Source organism: Herpailurus yagouaroundi, unplaced genomic scaffold (genome assembly GCF_014898765.1).
Source record: "Herpailurus yagouaroundi ecotype Mexico unplaced genomic scaffold, PumYag 253, whole genome shotgun sequence".
NCBI classification, from domain to species: domain Eukaryota; kingdom Metazoa; phylum Chordata; class Mammalia; order Carnivora; family Felidae; genus Herpailurus; species Herpailurus yagouaroundi.
The window spans coordinates 410,524-432,217 of record NW_024412470.1 but is presented as its reverse complement, the minus strand read 5'-3'; the positions used below and the strand labels follow the sequence as shown (position 1 = coordinate 432,217).

The window sequence follows — 21,694 nt, the reverse complement described above, 5'->3', positions numbered from 1 at the left end:
TCAAGCAGTTTATTTTGTAGATTTACTTACATAATTTTTCATGAGCTCATTATTTTGCTAACAGACAGATTATTCACGAGGTTGGCCTGGAGTATGCTAATAGATAGGGGTATGTATCTTATCACCTACACAGTGGGATTTTATTTATTTATTTTTTTTTTTAAACGTTTATTTATTTTTGGGACAGAGAGAGACAGAGCATGAACGGGGGAGGGGCAGAGAGAGAGGGAGACACAGAATCGGAAACAGGCTCCGGGCTCCGAGCCATCAGCCCAGAGCCCGACGCGGGGCTCGAACTCCCGGACCGCGAGATCGTGACCTGGCTGAAGTCGGACGCTTAACCGACTGCGCCACCCAGGCGCCCCTATTTTTTTAATATTAAATATAATTTATTGTCTAATTGGTTTCCTTACAACACCCAGTGCTCATCGCAACAGGTGCCCTCCTCAGTGTTCATCACCCACTTTCCTCTCTTCCCCCCACCACCCCCATCAACCCTCAGTTTGTTCTCAGCATTCAAGAGTCTCTTATGGTTTTTAAATACTCTGAACACACGTTATTCATTATATTAGACCTTGTTATTTTTCCCACGCTTAAAATACACCTTGAACAAAGAAGGAAGCAATGAGGGTCGTTATCCTAGTACCTGGATTCTGCCTTATTTTTTCTGTCAGCGTTTTTGAGTATCTGATCCCCAGCTCCCTCATTCATCTTTGAGATTCTCACGGCAGTTTACAAAGGAACAGGGTTTTTTCTGGAGTAAGAAAGACATTGCAATGTTACTTGAAATCTGTATTGAACGGAACAAGTTTGTTCCTTGTTTGTTGTCTGGCAAAATCTACTCATTCATCAAGCCTCAGCTCAAATGTCACCTCCTCTGTGAAGTCTTCCTTCCTCATTGCTACCGCAGAATTTTGATTTGTATTGTGCACCATCAACATCTCGTCCTGAATTGTAACTTCTCAGGACCTAAGGCTCTGTCTCATTTATCTTTGTACCGTAATTTCCCCTTATCTGCCATCTTGCTTTCTTTTATTATGCGTTATTGCTGTTAATCTCTTACCGTGCCTAATGTATAAAGTAAACTATCATAGGTATGTATGTATAGGAAAAACATAGTATGTATAGGGCTCAGAACGATCTGCAGTTTCAGGTATCCATTGGGGGTGCTGCAATGTATCCCCCACAGATAAAGGGGGATGACTGTATACCCCAGGCCTGGTAGAGGATCTGATCTATAGCAGGTGCCCCAAAATTGCCAGGAAGTATTAATTAAAGAGACTTTTATGTAAGCAAATCCGTGAAAATTCAACCAAGCCAATTTTATCTGGGTACCTGCCCTGTCCCAGGGACTGAGAGAGACATCAAAGTTACAAGGATGATTAAGACGCTGTTCTTTCCTTGAGGCATCCATTATCTGACAACGGGGACACAGAGTAGAGCCATCGTTAGAGTCTACAGAACTGAGGTTTCTATGCAAGCAAGCCCAGAGGCAGAGCGTTTCCCTCAACGTGGGGTGTCAGGAAAGCCTTCCCTGAGGAGAGAATCAGGAGAAGGAATAGGGACTGATTTATATTTGGAATTCACTTAAATATTAAATTTCAAATTTATTTCCTCACAATTGGCCCAGAAGAAGGCAGAAGCCGTAATTGCCGTTGAAGGTGTCCACTGACACATGAGACGGGGGGGATGGCTTGCATAGTGTGCTGCCAGTGTTTCAGCCTCAGTGGGAGATGATAGGGGTATGTATGAGGATGAGAGGTGGGTGAGGATGAGAGGCAGGTGGAAGAGAAGGAAATCCCAAAAGCAATCCTCATTCTTTCCCTTGGTCGGAGGCAGCCTGCTGGCTGTCCCTTTGATTCAACACTGACTGTCTTCACTAGGATAATGAACGTTCTAATTCGAGAGGCGTCTCCTAGCCCCAAATCACGTCTATTTCAAAATGAGGCGGGGAGGGATATATAGGAAGAGAGTTCCAGAAGGAAAACACTTTTTCTTATTCTCGAAACCTGTAATGAGAGTGAGCTCTCTGAGTCTTGTGACAGGGAGAAGTAAAACTGTGGCACAAATTTGGATTCATTAATGAAGACAATTCTAGAGCAGGATTTTCTAGATCATTGAGTAAATGTGTTTGTGCTCTTAGGAGTATTTAAATTTTAAAATCTATCTGACACGGCAAACATCTTTTTATTAGTGTGTTTTGGAAGTTAAAGTCTCAATCTGGACCTTAAAAACCTTCTATATGAGAGAACATAGCATTTGAAAGTTAGGGTGGAGCGTATTCACATCAGTAGATTTTATTTTAACGAAGAAATATGAACTATGGGTTTCAGTAGTATTGCACAATTATTGTGCATTCTCCGTTCTAACTAGGCTTCATAATCGCTTTAAATATTAACTGGCACATTTATCCTTTCCACCAGCGATTACAGGTATCTATTTTATCGAGAAGATCCACGGTGTCAGATAATTTTTTTTAGTATTTATTTATTTTGAGAGAGAGCGAGAGAGAGCGAGCACAAGTTGGGGAGGGGCAGAGAGGGAGGGAGACAGAGAATTCCATGCAGGCTCAGCCCTGTCAGCACAGAGTTCAATGCGGGGCTTGAGCCCAGGAGCTGTGAGATCATGACCTGAGCCGAAACCAAGGGTCAGACACTTAACCAGCTGAGCCAGCCAGGTGCCCCAGGAAGTAAATTATTTAATCTGCTGATTAGGAGAGCAAAATGGTTCTGTATCCATGTCACTACATACTTTGTTTTCCGTTGCATGGATTCCATCCCCCTACATTCTTGTATTTCCAGAATTAATAAAAGCAAATATTAATTATTATTTTTACATTCTTATTTTAATATCCTAAGAACCCAAGCTAAAAGCAACCAATAGAAACTCCTTTGAAAGGATGGACTGATTAATGAAAAATCTATCCACCCAGCCTCAATTTCCTCCCTGAGCTCTTGGCTCTCTTTTGGGTACGTAAGGCATACTGTTCTTCTAAATCTGCAACCTCCAATTCTTTTAGGGCTTTTTTTCTGCTTTCATAAATTCTCACATCGACACTTTTTGATTTTCTGTCCCAAACTTTCAAAGAAGAATTCAAAGCCATTCACTCCAAAACATGCCCCAGTTCAGAAATCAAAACATTCTTCCTAAGCTACACTCCCTCCACTCTCTCATGGGAGAGATGGAGAAAAAGAGTTTCCCAGTACTGGTTCTCCTCCTTACAGACTATCGAATGGTATTCTTTCAATTTCTCCAAGCTTTCTTAAACAATTCCTGTGCTTCACTGCCCACTTCCTATTTTATCAGTTGTCAACAAGCTGCATGTTCATTTTTGTGCAAAATAAGAGTAACCCATTTTTAATATTTGTTTTGGGATACAACTCTTGTGCCCTTTATCATTACAAGATTAAGATTTCTTTATTTTACTGGTCCTATTACACTTAAGTCTTATTATGAGCTGTCAGGAATCCCTTGGGAAAGTAGTTGGGGTATAAATAATAAATTGATAAAAGAATTCATGATTAAAGAGAAGCTAGAATCCATCACTCTTCTGCTAACGTATCAGGAGTGAATATCAAAAGGCTACATTAACAATTAGCTTACACCGTATTGCTTTATATAATCATACATCCATATATTTGCTACCTTGCGTGTTAATTCATGGGCAAATTTGGGGGATATTCTTGTGTGGAGTTAATATTACTGAAAAGAGCTTTCAAACTGAGTTTTTAACTAGAAGTTGCTTCACCAGGGCAATAATGAGAACATAACAGGAAAACCGAGCGCTCCGTGGGTAACGCTAATAGCGAACGAGGGTAGGAGGCCCATGGAAACCACTGGAAGTTATATACACACCGAAAGCGTGAGTCATTCAGACCGTTTATGCCTACGCACACACACATCCACATGCGCGTGCATGTGCGCCCACACCCTTCCCAGTTCTCACACCTGACTATGAAAATAAATAAGCAGACCCCTCTGTTAACAATTTTATAGCTCTATTTTAGGCTGCGTCTGAACTTTTGAAGCTGATGAGCAAAATAGTTTCCCATAAAAGATAATTTCATTTGCCAAAATGAAACTACTTTCTGTTATTAATGCTGTAATGAAATGGCCTGAAACATGAATCAGTGATCTGAACAGAAAGGATGCTCCCGTTCCCACCTCCGGCGGGGGTGGGGGGAGTTCTCTAAACAATTACACCCACGGAGAGGGCTGTACAGTTGTATTTTCATCACTGGCCAGTTGAGCTGTGTGGCTGTCATACTTCCCAGTCTCCCCTCCAGTGACAGCCGCATTGACAACATGTTATACTCCACATTGATTTTACAGTTAAGGAGCTGATTGTGATATATAGGGATTTTAAGAATTCAGCTGAGAGGCTGACTTTTGCCTTTTATCATTCCATTAAAATTTTATAACCATCTTTTTCATGTCATTTCATCCATGAATTCTTACTTTAGAAAGTGATAGCTACTGCTGTGAGCATAACTTTCCTCATGTTCAGAGCTTTTTATTGTATTAGCAAACTACCCCAATTACAGTTATTACTCATGTTTTACATAATTGTGGTGACCCTTTCCACCATGCAGTAGCATGCCAGTTGATTTGTATATAGAATTAGATGATTCGGCTTATCATTTGAAAGCACTAAATTGGAAGAGTGCCGGGAGTCAGGTTTTAACACTTCCCCGGCCAAAGGAGCTAATGAGGCTGCTTTCAGCTTCCCCTCCTGAATCACACAAGTTTAAGGACCCTTCCTGCAACAAGAGCAGGGAGCCTACTCAGCTAGAGCGGGAAGCTAATAAAATGTATGCTGGCTTTTAAGGGGAAAAAAAATCATGAAATTGAAATTGAACATCTCGTCTTTCCCAAGATAAGAGATCATCTTTAAGGAAAGCTCGTGCTCTGTGAGGGCTTAAAGTGCCAGTTCATCTCATTACCGTAGATGTTTCACCTATAAAACTATCATCCGATTCGGGAGAAATAAAAGGCTTATCCCCATCATAACAGAGAACAAACTGTGTCATTGCTGCTCCTTTTTCCTGAAGAAGCTCACAGTTTGATAGTGTACAAATGAGACATAATTAATTAAGCAAGACCCTGCTGAAAATTCGAATGGAAATTATTCTGATTCTTAAATGTATATTAATTCTTTTTTAGAGGGCGGTGGTGACATAGGGTAAGACAATAAAGGCTTCAATCACCGCCACTGATTTTATGGACCCTGATCTCAGAGGATCTGGTGTTCCAAAACGACATTGGCATCTTGTGAGACTCACGCTTGTTTCTTCTTAGCTAAATCTGGATGGCCAGAATGAATAAAAAAAAGGATCTGTATCCCTGTTTTGATATAGTAATTGGGGCTGCTCCTATGTATCAGAGATCAAAAGTAAGAAAGGTCACAGTGGTTTTAAGAAAGCTTTAAAGAGAAAGTTGACAACAGACTCACACGGAAAACGCGATCCATATCAAAATCACTGTACTTTCAGGATTTTTCTCCTCAAATCGGGTGTATTACCAAATGGTCAGAAATGGCTTGATTTCAGGGTTAGCACATTGTACAACGTCTTTCCTCTCAAAAAAGTAATTATGACCCTACCATCGGTCCGGTTGGTGACAAATACGTGGATCGTGTTGTGCGAAAGTGCGTTCCTATGGACGCTCACATGACCAGCTATTACTGTAGTCGCTGACTGTGAGAAGCAGTGGTTGCATTTCACATTTAAACCTTGGGTGTAACACTGAATCACGTCCACACACTCACATAATCAACGCTGTTTTAAACAATTACTAAATCCAAGTATATCTTCTCTAAAGATTTTCCATAAAATCTAATGTTCACAGAAAAATCTCGTAAATGTCAAAATTGCTGTGGGCAGAAAAGGGGGATATAGTATTTTCTTGATCTGTTGTAGCAATTTATAGATTTCAGGCCGTGGTTTATAAGAATGCTAAATGTTCTGGAATTACAGCTGTTACTGATCAGTGATTGAGCCAGATTTGTGTTATTGCACCGTGTTCTTGCTTGTACCTAGAGAGCAGTAAAGCCTCCATATAATAAAAAGCACCTGCATTTTAAATGAAATTTCAATTGAAAAACTTAACAGCCCTTCAAATTGCAGAATTTAACGCAGCCCAGTAAAGCTTAAATAACACTTTGCCTCCGCAGGCTGAGGGGTTTGCATTCAAGGTGACTTGATTGTGTCGCATGGTGAAATTATTTACAATTAAGGAATTTCTCTGGAGGGCTGCAGAATATTTGCTGTTCCACAACACCTAGGCAGGCATATGGTGGGCCTTTTTCAGTATTCATGGAGCCTCCTGAACCTTTATGATAATTGAATCAGTTAGAGTGCTGAGTAGAGCAAGCATAAAACCTGTTAACCTAAAGGTCAGATCTGTGCATTGTTTATTTATCAGTAGGTGAAAGAGCTAAATCGGCAGCTTCTGTCACAGTCACAGTAAAAAATCACCTATAATATTAACAGGGAGTAGATAAATTGCAAAACATGGATTAGAATGATAAACAGAACTAGGTATAATATGGAATATATAATGAGAGATGCTGAAGGATTTTACTGGGCTGTAAAATATGCAGGTTTGTTATGATAGTGTTATTGATTATAATTAGTTACTGGGGCTCTAGAAAAATGTGGTGAAGCTGGAACTTTGCTGACCATAGCCCTCTTGTATATTTCTCTAATAATATCTGTATTTCAGAAAAGCCCTCCTGATATTTTTAATCATTAGCTTTAATAAAGAGAAATGATTTTAATGAAGTTATCTTAGAAAGGAAAATGACAAGTTTAGTTCAGCAGTATCCAACGAGTACATCTTGCACATTTATGAGCAGTCATGGTTCTTGTCTTTATGACATTTATTTATTTATTAATTGGCCTTTGCCAATTGACGAATTGCATACCTTGATAGGAGGGGTATTTTAACTTCATTTTGAGAAGCTGTGGGAAGTTTCCGAGAGATATCACTTCTTGAATTTATTCTACTTTATAGAACCTGGACCAATGGACCCTCCAGTTCTTCTGGACGTGAAGTCAAGAACGATGTCAGTCATCTGGCAACATCCTTTAAAGTGCAATGGGGTCATTACCCATTATAACATTTACCAACACGGTCATCTCTACCGGAAAACTTCTGGAAATGTCACTAATTGCACGGTGATCCATTTACGCCCGTATACTGCCTATAAGTTTCAAGTGGAAGCCTGTACTTCAAAAGGGTGTTCCCTCTCACCAGAGTCCCAGACTGTCTGGACACTCCCAGATGCACCAGAAGGTATCCCAAGTCCAGAGTTGTTCTCTGATACCCCAACATCTGTGATTATATCTTGGCAACCTCCTACTCACCCCAACGGTTTAGTGGAGAACTTCACAATTGACAGAAGAGCCCAAGCGGAGGAAGAAGTTACTACCCTGGTGACTCTCCCAAGAAGTCATCCTATGAGGTTTATTGACAAGACTTCTGCTCTCAGCCCATGGACAAAATATGAGTACAGGGTACTGATGAGCACTCTTAATGGAGGTACGAACGGCAGTGATTGGGTAGCAGTGACCACAAGACCCTCACGACCTGCTGGGGTACAGCCACCTGTGGTGCATGTGCTAGGACCTGATTCAGCTGAGGTAAGACACGGAGTGTTCTGTCTCCTTTGCAGACGTAGGAATTTACCCTGGATTGACTCCGTGTTGAACAGAGCCATCTACTGACAAAACGCATACATTTGCCATTTTAGGCATTCACTGAAAAAACTGGGTTTTGGCCTTTGGCCCAAACTATCCTGAATTCGATGTCAGTTTTTCATTTCTCCCTGTATCCCCTTAATTATATTGTCGAGATGCTTCCATTTGCCTCACACACCTGAAATACTTTGAATGCCACAATGGGATGCTTAGCTTAACCACCACGTCAGATTTAAATAGATCAGAAAATGAGAAGAGATGGGGAAATGCGGAGGAATGGATTAGCATGCTAACAAAAGTTCCAATTATCCATATTCTGATTTTTTTTTAATGATCAAAGACTCAAAATGATGGGGAAAGGAATAAAAATAGCGCATTCCTGGGCTATCTAGAAAGTGTTCAATTATTCACTCCATTCTACTGGGAATGAACTCTAGAGGACAGGATAACTACCATTGTTTTGGCTTGCATACAAACTTCATTCAAGGGAAATTAGTGTAACCAAACAGGAGGGAGTTCTGTAGCTTAGAAGCCTCTTTTGTGTAAATACGCACACGCTTCCATGGATTCAGTCTTGTACCACTGCCAAAAGCATTGGTACAGTAGCTTGCTCACCAGAGCACAAAACAAAGGATATTTGCATAACAGCAAAGTTCATCTGTTGAGATTATTCCTTGGATCTATGTTGTGTGTTCTCTCTCCCCCACCAAAAGCAAACACTAGGTGTTGCTAAATAGTGTAAATTGTTGAAGAAATTTAATTTGACCTACAAACTAAAATCTATTTGGAAAAGCCTTTTTTAGTTTCAAGAAGAGGCTGGTCCAAGCATTATCACGGTCAAAACAATATCAAATGTGTGTAGAATTCTGTTGATAATACGCTAAAAAGGAAATTAATTTGAAATATATGATATACTATGCTTATTACATGACTTGAGCAACCTTAGGAGTTGTTCTTCATTCAAAAGAAAAACAAGACAACAAAACAAAATCCCAAACAAACCTAGAGTTATGAACCATTCCAGAAACAACTTTTTGTTGTAATCCTGAGGGAATTTTGCACGATGTCAGTAGCATTACCAATCAATATAATGCAACATAAACACTGTCCCTTCTCAAAGGCAAAGCTATGAAATGGACGTTTTTCTGGATTCTTTATAACAAAAGTTTCATAACGAGTCAGATCTTTAAAAAGAACAAACATTTTCAGAAGAATAATGTCTCCATGCACAAGGCTGCTTGATTCAGCATATGTAGATAATGATCAAAGGTATCCAAAACTAGTGGCCTGGCTTTTTCTTCTTCCTTTTTTTTTTTTATTCCAACTTTTGATTTTGTAACCTTATCCAGGAATGGAATAACGTACATGGCTTGTCCACTTGTTAGAGTTAAATTTATTTAGCTTGGCTAGGAAGATGAATTTCCCAGGCTCACGCTGACCAGGTCAGGAATCTAAAAGTCTCTATATAGGTACCTGAAATATATGGCCACTGCATATTAATGCTAATTTTAAAAAAATCACACCTTTTATTAATTCTCATTTTATTTGCAACTAGAAAATCAAAAGGTAACCATGAAGAGATGCTTTAGGAATAGTCAACTAAATCTAGTATAGGATGATATGTATTTAAATATTAAAACGACATATTTGTGCTTCAGTATTATTGACTCACATTATATTCAGGAAGATCTTAAGATTGCCAAAGTACATCTTCTGGTGATGTGGATTATCTGGTACACAAAGGCATGTGACTGCAATACAGTGATTTCTTTTTGTAAAATATATTTAAAAGTTAAAATGGCATATACATAAAATCTTAATGAGAAGTATCGTCATTAGTACACTGGTTAAGAAATTCATTCACCATTTACCACGGAGAGTCATTCTGAGTATTAGGTGAAAGAAATTTTTTATAATACCAACAGCAACAGCACTAATAATAGCTTCAATTCCGCTAACATTTATTGAGCAATAACGCACCTGCATGAGTGCCTATTTTAGTACTGAGAATACACCAGAGACCAAAACAGAATCCCTACTATCACGGAGCTTGCATTTTAGACAGAACTACACAAATAAATATTGGCATTCCCAGAGTGACAAGGACTTAGGAGAAGGAAAAAAAAACAGATTAAGAAGAAAGAACACCAGCCTATAAGATGGGGTAGAACAGGAATGGATTGGTATTTCTGCTTAGTTCTTGCCGTGTTGTGCCATGTGTTCTGTTCACTGCTACACCGTGCTGCCAGTGAGAAGTCACGGTCTAAGCAGAAAAGCAAGGGAAACTCCACGTACTTCAGCCAACTAGAAAACAAGGTAACACAGTAATAAGTGTAAAAAGGTGTGGTATGACTTGGCATAGATTTGAGCTTAAAGAAGGGAAAATTGTAGACCACACTGCATATCAAAATCATATTTTTTACATTTATTTATGTATCTTGAGACAGCGTGTGTGCAAGTGAGGAAGGGGAGAGAGTGAGAGAGAGAGAGAGAGAGAGAGAGAGAGAGAGCATCCCAAGCAGGGTCCATGCTCCATTCTGAGCCAGACATGGGGCTCGATCCCATGACTGTGAGATCATGACCTGAGCTGAAATTAAGAGTCGTACATTTAACTTACTGAGCCATCCAGGCACCCCCAAAATCAAATTTTTAACATTGTATTTGATTGTTTGATTATAAAGAAAAGAACTAATATATGATGTCACAGAGGTTATCTGAAAAAGTTAAAGCTGTTAGGGATGCCGGGTGGCTCAGTTGGTTAAGCGTCAGCCTCTTTGATTTTGGCTCACGTCATGATCTCACCATTCACGAGACAGAACCCTGAGTTGGGCTACACACAGGGTGGAGCCTGCTTGAGTTTCTCTCTCTCTCTGCCCTGGCCTCACTCATGCACACACACTCTCTCTCTGAAAATAAATAAACATTTTTTAAAAATTATTTAAAAAATGAAAACCATGCACTTTTATTTGGTATTTAATCACTTAAGAACATTTATTGCATTTTATAAAGTTGGTAAAAATGCTGTACCAATACTTGAAAAAGATAGTTCAGTAACCTATAGATTAATTTCATATATGAATATACGTCCAAAACTTCTCAATAAAATATTAGCAAATTGGATTAAGGAATATATTAAAAGAATGGCATGCCAGGACAAATTTGGCTTGACTCCAAAAATGTCAGAATGGTTCAAAATCAGGACATCTATCAATATACTTCTTAATCAACTAATCAAAGAAAAAAGATCATATATTTTTATCAATAGATACAGAAAAAGGATTTGTAAAGTTCAGCAGCCTTTTCTAGCAAAACTTCAATGTAAAATCAGATTATGATAAAGTTGACTTATAAGACTGCTGGTGATTAAGACACAATTCTTTTCACTTTATAAGAGCAAAAGATTTATAAGATTGCTGCACTCACTAAGTCTTAAGTATGATACAGGACTAATAAAAAAAAATAACTAAGTTGTGGGGCACGTGGGTGGCTCAGTCAATTAAGCATCCAACTCAGCTTAGGTCTTGATCTCAGAGTCGCGAGTTCAAGTCCTGTGTTGGGCTCCATGCTGGGCATGAAGCCTACTCAAAAAAATAAATAAATAAAAGAATAACTAAGTTGTGTAATGATGTGATGTCATGAACAAACTTCCTTGAATGCGATGACGTGGGTGCAGCCCCACCTTCCACAGCTAAAGCAGAATAAAAGACAAGAGTCCTGCAGTTCTCAGTCTTCATGTAGTAGAGTCCTTGCTGGGCTCAGACCACTGAAGGACCAGCTGTGTTGTGCGTGTCACAAGAAGCAATAGTGCCCTCCAGATTGTGTCTGCTCACTGTGTTACTTGGGTGTGTACTCTTAATGTTGCTCATTTACAAACAAATCTGATAAGAACCCAAAGTGAAGAGAGTTGAGTCTTCATCACCATTATCACCTAATTGTGAAGTATTCCAGTCTTTGATGTCTGCTTAAATCAAACCATAAAATGTATCTCTATATAACATCTTATGGAAGAAAACAAAATAATAATGATGACTACTATTTATTGAGTTCATATTAAGTTCCAGGAATTGCTCTCATTTAGTCCTTAACCCACCCTCTCAGATAGACACTATTATTATCCCCATTTCACAGGAAGGAAAACTGAGAATTGAGAGATGAAGTAACCTGCTTAAGATTACATACAGAGAAGAGCCACCTTACCCACCATGGTGGTTCCAAGAGCACGTGCTGTTCTCAACTTCTCACTACAGCAAATGGAGAACGTGCTGTCTTCCTAAATGGCAGGAGTTAGTTCCACAACATGTCAGTCCTTCTAGGATTGACATATACACCTAACATCATTCAAAATCAGAATGCCAATAATGTTTTGTTTCAAATTGGATAAAATGATCTTTAATTATATAAAGAAGACTAAATAGTTGAAATATTCTAGAAAGTTATGGAAGAAAAGTATACTGAGGTGACATCTTCTTCAGTATTCACACTTATTATAAAGCTACTAAATGACAATAGTATGGTGTTGGCATAACAATAGAGAAATGGTCATTGGAGCAGACTAGACTTTAGACACAGATACAAGTATACATGGGAACTTGAGTTATTGTAGAAGAAACATTTTATTTCACTGGGAAATAATGGTTTGCTTCAAAAATGATACCGGCTGACAGTCTATGTGTCAGAAAAAAAATGATCTTTCCATTATATCATAAGTAAATTAAAATTAAATTTAAAATTTAACATTAAAAATAGAAATCTTAAAAAATAAGAAGAATTCCAAATAATTTAAAGATTAGGGGGCTCTTTGTAAAGAAAAAAAAGAAAGAAACTCAGAAGCCTTAAAAGAAAATACAGTTATATTTAACTAGAAAATAATTTGTTTCTTACAAGCCATAAGACTCCCCCTCACCAAAAAAAAAAAAAAAAAAAAGTGGGTCCCTCAGTGGCTCAGTCAGTTAAGCGACCAACTCTTGATTTCAGCTCAGGTCGTGACCTCACGAATTGTGAAATCAAGTCCTGCATCAGGCTCTGCACTGGCAGCACAGAACCTGCTTGAGACTCTCTTTTTCCCCTCTCTCTGTCTCTGCCCCTCCTCCCCCCACCACACTCTCTCTCTCTCTCAAAATAAATAAACATTAAAAAAAAAAGTTAAACTCCAAGAGGTAGATTGGGAAAAATCTGTAACACACATTATAGAATAATAGATTATTTCCCCATAACATAGAAGGAACTTCTTATTTATTTATTTATTTATTTATTTTTTAATTTATTGTCAATTTAGCTAACATACAGTGTAGTCTTGGCTTCAGGAGTAGATTCCTGTGTCATCACTTATGTACAATACCCAGTGCTCATCCCAACAAGTGCCCTCCTCAATGCCCATCGCCTACCTCTCCACCCCCACAACCCCCCACCCCATCAACCCTCAGTTTGTTCTCTGTATTTAAGAGTCTCTTATGGTTTGCCTCCCTCTCTGTTCGTAACTTATTTCTTTCCCTTCCCCCATGGTCTTCTGTTAAGTTTCTCAAATTCCACATATGAGTGAAAACATATGATATCTGTCTTTCTCTGACTTACTTCTCTTAGTTTAATACCCTCCATTTCCATCCATGTTGTTGCAAATGGCAAGATTTCAATATTTTTCATTGCCAAGTAGTATTCCATTGTGTGTATATGTATGTACATATATATATATACACCACATCTTCTTTATTCATTCATCAGTTGATGGACATTTAGGCTCTTTCCATAATTTGACTATTGTTGCTAGCACTGCTATAAACATTGCAGTCCATGTGCCCCTATGAATCACACTCCTGTTACATTTGTATAAATTCCAAAAGTAGTGCTACTGCTGGGTTGTAGGGTAGTTCTATTTTTAATTTTTTTGAGAAACCTCCACCCTGTTTTACAGAGCGGCTGCATCAGTTTGCATTCCCACCAACAGTGCAAGAGAGTTCCCCTTTTTCCACAACCTCACCAGCATATGTTGTTTCCTGAGGTGTTACTTTTAGCCATTCTGACTGGCATGAGATGGTATCTCAACGTGGTTTTGATTTATATTTCCCTGATAATGAGTGATGTTGAGCCTCTTTTCATATATCTGTTTGCCATCTGGATGTCTCCTTTGGAAAAGTGTCTATTCAGGGCCGCCTGGGTAGCTCAGTCAGTTAAGCGTCTGACTTCTGCTCAGGTCATGGTCTCATGGTTCGTGGGTTCAAGCCCCGCATAGGGCTCTGTGCTGACAGCTCAGGGCCTGGAGCCTGTTTCAGATTCTGAGTCTCCCTCTCTCTCTGCCCCTCTCTTGCTCGCACTCTCTCTCTCTCTCTCTCTCAAAAATAATTAAACACTAAAAAAAAATTAAAAAAAAAAAAAGGAAAAGTGTCTATTCATGTCTCCTATAAGGAACTTCTAATAATTTACTTTTTTAATAATTTATGATTAAAAGACAATTCAATAGAAAATAATGTATAAAATATGCATAATTTAAAGAGGAAGGAAGATATGTAAAGTGTCAATAATATTTGGAAATATTTATAGCTCACAAAAAAGCAAAGAGAATGCAAACTAATTGGAGAAATAATTAAGTAATAATTAAGAACTAAGTAAAATAATAAGTAATACATAAGCACAAACTAAAAAGAGTGGTAGTTTTAATAGTTTATGAGGATACAGATCATGGACACTTTCTTTCATTTTCTGTAATAAAGTGAATTACCTCAACCTTTCAGAAAGTAATCCATCAATAATCATTAAAATTAAACATAATACACCTTTGGCATAGCAATTCTTGCTAATCTATCCAATAAAAAATAAATACAATGATATGTATATATACATTTTAAAGTATTGTTTTTAGCAGTAGAGAAATGTCAATAGGATAAAAAGTGAATAATTTGTTTTCAATCATGAAAGGAGTATTATGTAATGGCAAAAAACAAAAAACAAAAACGAATATGCCTGTAGTCTATTGTTAAGTGTAAAAATTAAGTTACAGGTTAGTAGGAATAGAATAAACTTTTTTTTGGTAAAAAAAATTAAAGAGAGACAGCTTACATATATGTGGGTATATTTGCTTTGCTTATCTGAGCATACCAGAAAGAATGAAACACTATATCCCAAGATAGTACCTGTTCAATTTAGGAGGGTAGCCTGCCATGGAGAGGTCATGGGACGAGGCAGAGGTAAAGGGCCACACCCCACTTTTCATATGTACATTAACAGTAGGTTTTCATTTAAGATATTAGATTTGTATCTTGCCATGAGAGAAAGTGTACAAATTTATGTAAGTTTAAAAGAAAGGGATGATATTCTGAAAGAAAAATTTAAGTTTATTTCAACAAATACTTATTATACACCTTGTTCTGTAAGAGAAGCTTTGCCGGGGAGTCTGTTGTCAAGAGGAGTTGCTATATGGAGTCAAATGGTCCACACCCTTGGTCCTTGTATACTCACACGTTGTATGAACTAGTGCTAGAATTATGCAATCGTATATAGACATGAAGGCAAAGATGGTCTCTTCACATTAGACATGAAGGAAACTGAGGCTCAGATATGTTAAGTATTTTGCTCAAAGTCTCACAGCTTCAGTTGAATAGTCTGGATCACCAATCAGGGACATTGATTCTGAACCCATTCTCAACCTACTATGTCAATCTTCATGAATCTTCATAAAGTTCTTAAATATAGTTTGATGGAGTTAAAAAAGGAAGAAAGTTACAATATTCATTTGTGTTACTTTTTCAGGCCAGAGGCCAATCAACTGACCTGCATTTATAAATTTTTGCTTACAGTAGGGATCTTTGGAGGTGCCTTAATTATTTTTTTTAATTTTAATTTTAATCTTTTTATTTTATTTTAGAGAGAGAGCAGGGGAGAGGGGCAGAGGGAGAGAGAGAGAATCTCAAGCAGGCTCCACACTGAGGCTCCAATGCAGGGCTTGATCCCACAACCATGAGTTCGTGACCTGAGCCAAGATCAAGAGTCAGATGCTCAACCACCTGAGCCACCCATGCACCCTGGGGGTGCCTTGATTCTTTAAGGGAAGCTACTCTTCAGGAATCTGAAAGAGTTGGTTCAAGTCAGTTGCTCCTTAAACACTTAACCAGCTACCCACCTGTTCTTTTTTTCTGAAAAATAATAACTAAACAGAAAAATGGAAATCTAAACAATTATGTACCACTCAACTAAAATAAATAATTATGGTAGTCAGGGCATCTCTGAAATAAACATTATATTTCTAGTAAGAGACTATAATTCTATGTAAAAGATTTCAGTGTAAAATTCTTGTTTTAGAGAGTGCATCTCTTGTTTATTCAGGCCAGGAACATGCTCTTTGATCTGGGTTTTCTGAGATGCAACAATATTTCATAATCCTTCCTGTAGACAATGGATACATAAAAAAAAAAAAAACATGGGAAATTAAGCAGTCTGAAAATTTCAGTCTCATACATTTTTTCCTGCACTGTAGTAAATGTGATCTTGAGCATAGGAAAGAACAGAATAGAATATTTAGGTAGCTGGCTACTTAAAAATCTTGAATGCATTTATTTTTAATAATGGCTCTGGGATATTTTCAGGAAGGTAACCAAGTTAGAAACCATTTCTGTTAGCTTACCAACTATGAGAACAATGGTCTTCTTCAAACAAAATCCTTCTAAAAATTTCTGTAGAAGCGGATTCATGTCTTCCAACTCACTACTGTCAAAAAGAGTTTTTTTTCCTAACTCTGTAGTTTTTAAATGAGAAAAATAGGTAATTTTCAGATGTAAACATTTATAGTATAGAAAATAGGGATTTTTTTCCCCAAAGGTCTTCAAATGACTGTCTTCAGAATCATTACATCAAATCTTTTAATCTCTTCTGGATATCTTATTCAAGTTTTATCTTATGAGTGCTTTTTCTCAGTCTGAATACCAGCTTCCAAATCAATTCACTGTTAGCTCAACTGCACAGACAATCTCCTAAGTTTTAATTCTTTCAAGTGCTGCCAAACCTTGACCTGAACTCAGAATGTTCTGGCTCGAGAGGCAAAAAAAAAAAAAAAAAAAAAAAAAAAAAAAAAGTGGTATTCCACGTATCAGTCAGGTTGAATTTAGCTGTCATAACCCTTCCATTTTTCATCTACGTTACAAGCATCAAGAAGTCCCCTGAGTTTGACCTTGACTCATTGTTTGAATCCACAGAGCACTGCACCTAGAAAACAAATAGAATCCTATGTCTCTTCTACAACCTTTGCTCTTTAGGTTTCTTTGATGTTCTCTACATCCAGACAAATCTGCTATGCTCATAAGGTACACATTTAAAACTTCTTTCCACCCGAAAACAGTGTGGGCCACTCCAAGAAGAAGTTTTTCAAATTAGCAATGATTTCAAACCATGTAGTAAAATCTGAGTAGGTATTGGGTCATTGTTAATTCTAAATGAGGACAGCAGTGAGCAAGCAACTAGCCCACTGACATGTGGCGGGAGCCCACTTTGCTGCCACTTACCAGTAAGAATGCCCTCTGGAAATCTCAGGTGATATTCCTTCTGGAGGAAATTGTTTTCTCTTTGATTTAAGATAGAAAATGTTGGTCAATTCTTCTCTATTCGAATTTTTCTATTACTTCTTTCTGACTTTGATTTTGTATAGAGTTACAAATGTGGATATCATTACATATTACTCTGTGGAAATCTGTCTTTTAAATTTTCAAAATAACTGTATGCTAAGGAAAAGAATATAATACTCCATCTCTGCATGCATGACATTAAATGGGTATACAATTTAGGCCCTGCCATCCAGAATCATACAGTCTATTTAGGAGATGAAATACGTACTCTAAACTTTAAGGAACATTGCAAGGTAATGATGAGAGATGAACCAGAATAGTATGTAAAAAAGTGATTTTTTAATGGCCTATGTACATTTTATTAGGGCTCTTTTACCTTCAAAGCATGAGTGTGTTACCACTACAGCCTTACAAAATTTAGCCAAAAAAAAAAAAAAAAAAAAGTAAAAGGAATATTAAACAATGTAGTATCCCATCACAAAATGTTTCTTTCTTTCTCATGCTGAGGCCCATGTGTTAGTTAAATAGGATCATCCTTTGCTTGCCATTTTAAAAGCTTATCTCTTGTCTTTGACAATAGAAGTTGCTGTTGCTTTACTTTTTGCATTATGCACACTTGAGATTCAGGAACTCAACTGTGCATCCTCAGAAAATGCAAAGAATGGTCGTCCACCCCCACAGTCCAAAAAGGGAAAAGAAGAAAGAAAGAAAAAGAGGGTAGTTACATATTTAGAGTACACACTAACAATGCAAAGCAGGGAGTTCTGATATTTGATTTAATTGAGCTGTAAACAAGAAAACTGTCAAATCCTGCCGCTGCCCCATTGATGCATGTGGATGTGTGAATTTTCTCCATGTGTGTGCTCTGTGTCCTTTCGAACACCCACAGTGGAGATGAATCGCCAAGGTGTGTATTAGTCTGACAGTCCTAGAAAGTATCACGACTAAAAGCTAAACCCAGGAAACAGCATTTCATTTGGTTCCTGGTGTACTGCTAATTGATCCCAAACCCTTCATTACTGTCTAGTGCAAAAGGCTAAGTCGAAAGGAGGCATTTAGAAAGTGACTTACGTGAAAACAAGACAGAGCAAAATTCTAGGCCTTGTGAAGTTCACTTGCTCTGTTCCTGTGTTGTCACACTGATTCTAAATTTATCTTTTCTTTCAGGTCACTTGGAAACCCCCACTCATCCAAAATGGAGACATGCTTAGCTATGAGATCCGCATGCCCGACCCTCACATCACAATAACCAATGTTACTTCCTCAGTGTTAAGTCAAGTAATTACTCATCTGATTCCCTTCACTAATTATTCTGTCACCATTGTGGCTTGTTCAGGAGGTAACGGGTACCTAGGAGGGTGCACAGAGAGTTTACCTACCCATGTGACCACCCACCCCACCCTACCTCAGGGCATTAACCCGTTGTTGGCGATTCCACTAAGTGAATCATATGTTGGGATTTCATGGCAGCCACCATCCAGACCAAACGGACCCGATTTGAGGTAAGAGAAAGTGACTGTGCTTTTGGATTCTATTACGTTCTTGTCTCAAGGAGGGAAGGAAAGAGACTTTTACTCATGTACGAATGCAGAACTAATTCCTGATTGGATGTCCCCACGCATAACTTGAATACAATTTCATATTGCATATCTTGACTTATATAGAGCCATAGAAGTTCATCAAGATCAAAATATAATTTTGTGAAGCTCTAAAACCCCTTGAAACAACAATCACTGTTGTCTAACAATCTTTGATGTGATCCTTCTCTTGATTTTCAGAATAGATTTTAATTATATGTTAGGCAAATTTGATGCAGGTTCTAAATAATACATTTACACAAATATGCCTCAAAATTCCAAAGCTAGCACAGTAGTTCCTTGGCATGGTATTATTATCTGGAAACTTGTAAAGAATGTGGTCAGGGACATAGATAAGATGAAAGGGAAGTGTGTGATTCTGAAATAGCTTTTTAACAGCCTACACTTGACACTTAGCCAAGAGCAGCAAGTTGATAATATTATCATTATTTATAAAGCCCTGATGGGTTGAAGTCTTAGGAAGTCATTACCTTTACAAGCATTTTGTATTTCTACTTTGTGTGAAACTGGCGATAAAGTTTTGGCAAATCTGAAATAGAAGAAATCTAAAATGTTATCATTCTTACTGATAATAGTAAAATGTGAATGTAGCTGATTGTTTCAAAATAATTGAATATGTGAATCTTGAGCTAGAAGGCAATGACTATCTGGAAAAAACTTCGTGATTGTAAATTAAGATGTTTTCTTTGCGTTTACATGCACACCCCAGACACTCATACCATGAAACAACCTGAATTTTGGTAATAACATTAGTTGAGATAATCCTGATGTTTCTGCTTGTCTTTTGCTTTAGATATGAGCTTCTCAGACGTAAAATCCAGCAACCACTTGCATCAAATCCCCCAGAAGATTTAAATCTGTGGCACAATATTTATTCAGGAACTCAGTGGTTTTATGAAGATAAGGGTCTTAGCAGGTGAGATTACAAAAACTATAAAAACAAATGCTGGCATTTAGTCTTGGGCACGTTGAATAGTTCAAAGTATCTTAGTGTCTTCATTGTGTGAGCATGTTATCAGTTGTGCAATAAAACATGTTCGGTTATTATCTGTGGCATTAATCACCGAACTGCAACGGTCAGCATGTTTAATGTTTGCCATCTTAACTGTATGCTTAAAATAAGCCTTTTGAAGTCGAACTTGTACATGTTGGAGCCTTAACCTATTGCCTTTATCACAGCTCCAGCAAGACATGAAAACTTAATTGAAGAATTTGGAAATAGCAAGCATATTCGAAACGGGGGGAATGACTGGGCACTTACAACATGTTTACTATAACTTCTGGAAAATAATTGTTATAATCGATTCAGTCCACACAAAAATTATTTACTTAGCACACCTGGGACATGGAAGAATTCAACCGAGGGTTCAAAGGAACCAGGAAACAGGCAAATAGGCAATGTCAGCAGAGAGCAGTGCGTGGGAGGAACCGCAGATCTGGGTCTGTGTCACCCTGAGCTGGAGAGCCAGGTTTGTGACCTTATGCAAGTCACCTCCTTTCTCTGGGCTTAGCTTTTGTTGTCTATAAAATGAGATTGGATGGGATTAAATGACTTCTCAGCTTTGCTGAGTCCAAGCAATGCAATCAGATTGCAAAAGAAAAACAAAAGCAAAACAACAAGAAAAAACCGCGCGAATATGATTTTATGAACACTTTTCAGACACATTTTTTTAATAACTTTTCTATCAGCTTAATCATTTTCCTGGATGCCCCACTGACTAGCTCTACCCTGAACTCTGTTTACAGCTCTGGCCTTGCCTCCCCCGCCCCCCTTCCCCACCTGGGCTCCCTTCCAGCCTCATGAACATCACTTCCAGTGCCTCTGACATGGACCACTTGCTAACTGACCTTCCCCCCCATTCCTCTCCCTTTTGTCTGACTAGATTACCCTTCACATCTTGGTCTGAAAGTGGGCTTCCCTGCCCACTCTTGCTGGTCTGACTCAGCTGCCCCTTTCATGTATCCTTCAAACGCCCTCACATATCACTATTGTCACTGTAATGTACTGGCCTGACTGCTTGGCTGGACACCCCACTGTATCGTCAGATCCACCGTGAGGCAGGATTTTCTCTTGGTGACCCCCGTACCCTCAGTCCCTAGCATCCTGCCTGGCACGTGGTGGGCCCTCAGATGATTGTTAAATGAAAGAAGACAGTAACTCAGTAAACAGTGAGTTATTTCATTTCTCTGTGCCTTAGGAATATTAATTGTAGTGTTATTATCTTTGGGGAATGGATAAAACCAAGGAAAATCCCCTGTCCATCTTAAGGGATTGTGGTGGGGAAAACCTTACAGATATTCTAAGGTTCTTGGGGGGAAGCAACATGTAAATCTGATGAAGCAATAGAGTGAACCCCAGGAAGTTGCCATTTTTGTAAGTCCAACCTCAATCGTCATGGTCAGTAGGCTATTCTCCACTATTTTGGGTTCATTATTCACTTAACCCCACATCGTTCTGTAATTATTTCTTCTTGCTTACTATATGCTGAAAGGCACGGGGATGAGAAACAAAAGTGAATTCAGCATAACTCTTGCCCTCAAAGATCTCACACTCTAGTGGAGGAAAACACATCACACACATGGCTGTACACGTATTAATTGCTTTCACCTCAGTTAACTGCATAGTCACCAACACTGCCTAGGGAAATCATATAGAAAAGTAGCTTTCTATGACCTGTGAACTCTAAGTGCCTTAAATATAGCATTTTCCAATATAAATAGGACTTGACTATTTAACATTACAGTCAGATGTTTAGCCATGAGATGTTCGTCTGAAAAAGAGAATAAATCTCAGAAAGTTAATGTTTCTTTATAGAAGAAATGAAAACTTATTAAAGAATTGGACCAGAGT

The 21,694-nt window shown here is 38.2% G+C and overlaps 1 protein-coding gene across 5 annotated transcripts in view; it reads left to right on the top strand.

Annotated features, from left to right (window-relative positions):
* USH2A (usherin) overlaps positions 1-21,694 on the top strand; it is a 751,068-nt gene that overhangs the window by 482,503 nt on the left and 246,871 nt on the right. For all 5 annotated transcript variants that reach the window (XM_040461001.1, XM_040461002.1, XM_040461003.1 and 2 more), the window contains exons 41-43: positions 7,015-7,643; positions 18,413-18,747; positions 19,637-19,759. In XM_040461001.1, the coding sequence (XP_040316935.1) occupies positions 7,015-7,643; positions 18,413-18,747; positions 19,637-19,759 (1,087 nt within the window). The remainder of the gene's footprint in view (positions 1-7,014; positions 7,644-18,412; positions 18,748-19,636; positions 19,760-21,694) is intronic.